The following is a 6,709-nucleotide window of genomic DNA, read 5'->3' on the forward strand; positions in this document are numbered from 1 at the left end:
ATAGGCCCACTCATGGATGAGACATGCAGAAAACTATAGTCAACCTTCACTGAATTTTATAAAACCATTGAACTCTGAAAAAGTTATCAGTCAGTGTATAACATTCTATTAGTTGTCAAATTAATTTATTGCAGCACTTTTGTCATACCTAATTCGAGCTCTGTACAAAGGAAAATAATGTAAGAATGTAAAATACGTTTTTTTTTTCATGCATTTAAATATGGTTTGATTTTCTTTTCATTTTCGTACTTTACAAATTAACGAAAAATTAGCGCATATTTTCTAGTACATTTATCTGCACTGTGCTCACATTAGGCCTACCTGTGCATTAAATTATATATATAAAAAAAATACATAGCCTATCATCTTGCGCCCTATTGTGATCTCGAATTGCAGAATATTTCAGTAGGCTGCATGCATTTGAGAGTAAAAACTCACCTGAAGGATGCAGGTATGTTTAGAAGAAAAAACTATTCACCACTGAATGATGTAAGAAATGCAATAAGAGCAGAGCTGTGTGGACCAGGACAGTTGTTCGGCTACCGGTCAATGTGGTTAGCACTTGTGCAGAAACACAGATTGCGTGTTAAACGTGATGATGTAATGCGGTTGCTGCAAGAACTTAATCCACAAGGGACAGAACAGAGGACACGTCGTAGATTTGTTCGACGCACGTATCACTCCATGGGACCAAACTATCTGTGGCATGTACGGTTATGACAAACTAAAGCCAGTTGGTTTCGGCATATCAGGATGCATTGATGGTTTCTCGAGACGTATCCTCTGGCTTACTTGTGGGTCTACTAACAATGACCCTGCTGTTATTGCACACAACTTCATCACTTGTGTTCAACGCCTTGGTGTTGTACCCATGAGACTACGAACTGACTGTGGAACGGAAAATGGTACATTAGCAGCAATACAGTGCACTCTCCGTCATCACCATTCAGACTACTATGCTGGCTCAAGAAGTCACATGTATGGTACATCAACGAGCAATCAACGCATCGAATCTTGGTGGTCCAGCTTCAGAAAAGCAAGGTTCGTGTTTGTTTCAGATTATTTAGCATTGATGAAATGTCAGTAAAGTGATGCTTTAGTTACACTAATGCAACTAGTACAAAGTAATATATATTTCAAATTAATATATCTGTAGCAATAACATGCAAAATGATTAAAATCAATTTATTTCATTCTGTTATTGATGTATCTGGACTTTTGTATTCAAGGGCTCAGTTTTGGATAGAACTCTTTGGGGACCTGAGGAACGAAGGACACTTCAATGGCAGTAACGAACACCAATGCCTTCTTCAGTTCTGCTTCCAAAATATTCTGCAGGCAGACTTGGATGATTGTGTAGATCTTTGGAATAAACACAGGAACAGGCCCTCTAGACTTGCAATGTGCCCTGGGGGTGTACCAAATGAACTGTATCATCTACCACACAGGTGAGCAAATAAAAAATCTGTACCAAAAATTTCATTTTATAACAGATTTAATTATAAGCATGTTTAATATACACTACTACAAAAAATTACATTGTATAAATGTGTCTGCTGAATACATTTACATAGAAATGTATCTTCTTGCAGGTATGGATCAAGAGACTGTGGCTTTGCAGTTGAAGAAGAGGAGTTAAGTGCTTTTCCTGAGTCAAGGCTGACAATGCAGTTATTTGGTGACAAAAACATCCATGAATATCTAGAATTTGCAATGGAACACAATCAGTTACAGTGGCCAGATAATTGGGAGGAGGCACTGCAACTCTACTTCACAATGAAGGAAACAGCAGGCCTCTGATCACGAGTATTCAAAAAATGATAGTAGAAACTACAGAGTGCAACCTCAGAAGAACTTATTTCAAAAGGAAACAACGCAATACACAGATTGTAACTGTGACATTGCAAGACATATGAACTGAGAATACGGAGGATGTAAAGTTTACTTAAATACATCCAAAACCTGGTGAATTCTGGATTCCAAAATCCATTTGAGTCTGAAAAAGACTGTATGTCTCTAAGATTGGTAACTTGAGTGTGTTTGTGCATGTATTTGCCATTGGGAAGGGTGAATTGTCAAGAAAAACAATGCATGGTTGTGGTGCTACTCCAGCAGGTGGAAGTGATGTTAGGCCAGTAGCAAACATCAGCACATTCTCCAATGGCACTTCAGTCTGGTGTTCTACAAAGACAAAAAATAAATGATGGAATTTTGAACAATTACTATATTGATAATTAAATAATAAACCCCAAAAATGACTTTCTTGAACAGAACACAAATTGTTTGCACTTATCCATACAATGACAGTGGATGTACTACCTTTCAAACTTCAAAAAGAGCTCAGATTTATTATCAGTATATTACATTACTACCTGTATTATATTTTTGGAAGAGACTATTCGTAATTTAATTTATTTTCCCACTTGCATGGAATAATTTGTCCTATTTTAACCTTATAAGCTAGTTACAATCCACTGCCATTGTATGAGAAGAACTCTATTCTGTTTTACAGAAAAAAAGAAAGCAATACATGTTTAGAACAACTTGAGAGTGAATAAACTGCATTTTTGGGTGAACTATTGCTTTAAAGATGACTGAACTGTACCTAAAACAGAACATGTGTTTGTTCAATTCCAAATAACAAACCTTCACAGTCGAGGAGATAGTCTGACCAAAAGGAAAGCGTCCTGGATTCCTTTTGCCTCTGGTTACTACCAACTGGGCTGTGTTCTGCTTTGAAGAGGTTTTCCAAATCAGTCGCTGTCAGCTTCTTCTCAGTGTGGCAAAGGAAAGGAGACAAAACACTGGGATGCTGCTCAAGTGCTGTCAGAAACTGCAGAGTGGCAAGTCCATCCTTAAATCTATTAAAACAGTCAGTTTAAGTAACAGTGTAAAAGACTGATGCAATTTTAGGTATATCTTAAAATAAGCATTTGCCTATGAAGTAATGTGTATGTGATTTTTTTTTTAAAAAGTACCTTTTAATAACACTGTGGTTTCTGTCAATCACATACCACCTGACATATTCTTCCAAAATTGTATGTTTCTCCTCAATGTTCTTCACACATCGAAAACACCCAGCAGTTTGGAGCAGGGTGCTGTTTTGCGAAATTAGTTCTTGTAGTGACTCCAAAGTAGTTGCATTCTGAATCTTAAAACAAAATTAACAACAGTGAGTTCATGCCCAAGCTACAATAGTGGCTAAAAGTGATGTCCGGCTAATGTAAATTGATATTTTGACCCTTTATTCACAAAAAAATATTTTGTTATCATATTGTGTTGTTGTGCTTCGAGTAAATTATTTTATTTGTGATGTCACAAAGAAACATGCCAATATGTGCGGATGTAATTTCTGGCCAGGCTATCATATAAATACATGCAAAAAATAAAATCTGTAGCTATAGTTTGTTTCTTTTTTCTTTTTTTTGGCCACATAATTGTTAACACTTTATTTGGATGGTTCTTTTTGAACAGTCTGTTGACAACAAGTAACACTACACCTACATGTCAACCAACTCTCATCAGAGTATTAGTAGCCTGTTTGCTTAATATCTGCTAACTCTTTATTGTGATGGTCTCCCAACAGACATACTGTCTATAAGTAACTTTGCAAATACATGTCAACTTAATCTAACCCTAACCCTACCAGACTACTAATATTCTACTAACACTCTAGTGAGATTTAGTAGATATGTAGGTGCAATGTTACTTATAGTCAACAGAATGTGTTAAAGGGACCATCAAAATAAAGTGAAACCAAATAATTTTGTCAGAAAAATAACCATGTTTAGTGATTTGTTCTTGTCTCATATTTAAAATTCTAAAATATTTTCCTCATATGTTGGTTTAATCAAACTTTTCATACAGTCATTAAAAACAAATCCCCAAACAGTCCCCTCCAGACATCACTTTGGGCCACAACTGTATACAAAAAATTTTCTTATCGAAATTGAAAAAATTCAACACTCAAGAAATATGTAAAAGCAAATGGAAAATGATTGGAAAATGACACATTCTACTGACAATTTTATAATTTCTAGAGGCATACATGTTGTAAGTAAACTTCTTATTAACCACATAAAATATATCTATTACCATACCTCTTGCAGCACTTTCACTACACCCTCATCCGTGACATCTTTTAAAGTGGCGCTGAAAGAGGGCTGGCCTACAATGTAGTTTACCACATCTTTTGAAAGAAAATGGGGCACTGGTCCTCCATGCACTATTGATACTGCAATCATTTTCCCTGCCAAGAAATACTCATCCTCCCTAACAGCTGTCACAGACAGTAAAGTGAAAACACACATGACAGTTGCAGTGACTGTGTTTGTTACAGATTAAACTTTACATTATTACAGGGCTCTGTGGAATACTTGATTCTGATTGGTTAATCACAACATCTAGTGGTTTATTATTTCTCGATAACAACCGGTAGAAACTGTTTACAAAGGCTCATCCGGGTAACTATGCAATTTCATCTCAACTCAATATCTCTTCTGCCTTTTGTGGTAAAAAGCCATCTAATAGGTGCTATGATTGTAACGTATCCCTTAAATGTCTGTCTAGTTTGAACTTCTTAATGGAAACTTTGCATTCAGAAGCTAAGAAAATAATTAAGAAATAATTTGATTAATATTTTGCATCCAGTTATTTACTTATGTGAGAAGTAGCCACGTAATAAGTGGGATAATGTCCATCCAATCAGTTGTTATCACATAATAAAGCCCCTCAGTCAACGGCAAGGGACAGATTTTAAATGATGTCAGGAGCTTTTAAACTACTCTGTTCCCTAAAGAGTGTAAAAAGTACATTTTAATCAACGTAACCAGTATTTGTATACTTATATTCTCCAATCAACATACATTTGTAGCTTACTCTATCGGTTGTGGGAGGTCAAGACAGTGTGCTGTCGTCATCATCAGATCATCATCCTCTTCCGCAATCACAGGTGCATACACTGCCATGTATTCTCTACAAATAAGAAGAGATCATCATCATGCACAAATGTAACAATTTGCAAATTTCATGATACAAGTACATACATAAAATATTTAACAAACCAAACAAACCTGTAACACCGGTTCTGTGACGCAACATGGTCAGAAGTACCTGGATGATCATCCTCCGAGTCTGAGAGCATGATCTTTAAAAATATATATAACAGGTTTCATCAACAGCTATAATTGTATATATAACATCTACAGTATCACATTATACAAGGCATCAAACAACTGTTACTACTAACCGCTTCTACACTTCCTCGACCACTAACCTCTACTACACTTCCTTCAGATGGGTCCACAATAAAATCACTAAACAGCACATAAACAACAAGTATTAAGATAGAAACAATAAACAGATGTAATCAATTGTTATACAGCCCTTTAGGTATTAGACTCTGCAGAGACATTATACCGACATTAATCTGCAAGGGAAAAAAGTATAACTTTAGAGAAAGCACAATTCATCGCTGAAACCATTTGAATATTACAATATACCTGTATTTTCTTCTCCTCATGTTTGCTTCCTCCTTTCTTGCCCAAGGAAAAGTTCGTTCTTTCCTTACATTTCTGTTTTCGGTATTCCAAAAACTGGTTTAAAGTGGGCGCAGGTGTTGAGCCCACGCCTGTCCCTATGAAATAAACTTTGTCAACTGTGCCAACGTTGTTTAGCAAAAGAAAAACGCCACATTAGTGTTTTCACGTCTTAAAATAGAGAGAACCTGATAACGGCAATCAGAAGACAGAACTACAGTACGTCAAATGTACAGTCACTATAGACGCCTTATTAGAAACACCATAGCATTAGCGTTAACTATTTTTCTATAAGATAATATAATACAAAAGTATAGTGTTATAAACGTACATACATTAAAAAAATGAAAATATAGAGAAATTACGGAGGATATACGATGCTGATGACCGCTGAAACGATAACAGCGTTAAGACACGTTTTAGCCAAGTTATGGCTATCTAGCCTAAGTTACCTGTAATGTTCGTTGACAAGGGCGTTTTCTGTCGTGTCTCTTTTAATACCTCGAGATTTTTTCCGCATGAACCGCAGAACTTTGGAAGCACGTCATACCGTATTCCACAGAAAGGGCAATACATATTTATCCTTTTACTGCGCTAATTTCAGACCATCCGTACTTTCTACCACTAACCTGCAGTCCTTCCTGCACACCTTGATTGACAGATGTCTCATCCAATCAGCGGTAAGCAATCCATTCTGAAAATATCCCTGCCTTTTCCGGTTTGACTGAATTGTTGTGTTTTCTGACTTGTTATTTTGTTTTTGGATTTGTCGTAGTGTTTTCTGACTTGTTGTTTTGTTTTCGAATTTGTTGTTGTGCTTTCCGACATGTTATAATGTTTTCGGAATTGTTGTTGTGTTTTCGGAATTGTTATATTGTTTTATAGATTTGCATTTGCGTTTGTAATTTGTTATTTTGTTTTCAGAATTGTGATTTGTTTAGCACTTCTCGGTTATAATGTTTTCGGGATTGTTGTTGTGTTTTCGGAATTGTTATATTGTTTTATAGATTTGCATTTGCGTTTGTAATTTGTTATTTTGTTTTCAGAATTGTGATTTGTTTAGCACTTCTATGTTATAATGTTTTCGGGATTGTTGTTGTGTTTTCGGAATTGTTATATTGTTTTATAGATTTGCATTTGCGTTTGTAATTTGTTATTTTGTTTTCAGAATT

General features: G+C 35.7%; 1 protein-coding gene and 1 pseudogene across 1 annotated transcript; one reads left to right on the plus strand and one right to left on the minus strand.

The window, feature by feature from the left end:
• Positions 1-414: 414 nt before the first annotated feature.
• On the plus strand, positions 415-1,815 carry LOC107733232 (uncharacterized; annotated as a pseudogene).
• A 109-nt stretch (positions 1,816-1,924) lies between these two features.
• LOC107733234 (G2/M phase-specific E3 ubiquitin-protein ligase-like) lies at positions 1,925-6,171 on the minus strand. The gene is made up of 10 exons (XM_016544796.1): positions 5,990-6,171; positions 5,502-5,635; positions 5,382-5,428; positions 5,249-5,315; positions 5,073-5,146; positions 4,879-4,974; positions 4,101-4,332; positions 2,979-3,151; positions 2,647-2,861; positions 1,925-2,181 (listed from the first exon to the last, which is right to left on the minus strand). The coding sequence occupies exons 1-10, from the start codon at positions 6,111-6,113 to the stop codon at positions 1,946-1,948; spliced, it is 1,398 nt and encodes a 465-aa protein (XP_016400282.1). The 5' UTR covers positions 6,114-6,171; the 3' UTR covers positions 1,925-1,945.
• Positions 6,172-6,709: the final 538 nt, after the last annotated feature.

Source organism: Sinocyclocheilus rhinocerous, unplaced genomic scaffold, assembly GCF_001515625.1.
Source record: "Sinocyclocheilus rhinocerous isolate Xijiao unplaced genomic scaffold, SAMN03320098_v1.1 scaffold2445, whole genome shotgun sequence".
Lineage (NCBI taxonomy): Eukaryota > Metazoa > Chordata > Actinopteri > Cypriniformes > Cyprinidae > Sinocyclocheilus > Sinocyclocheilus rhinocerous.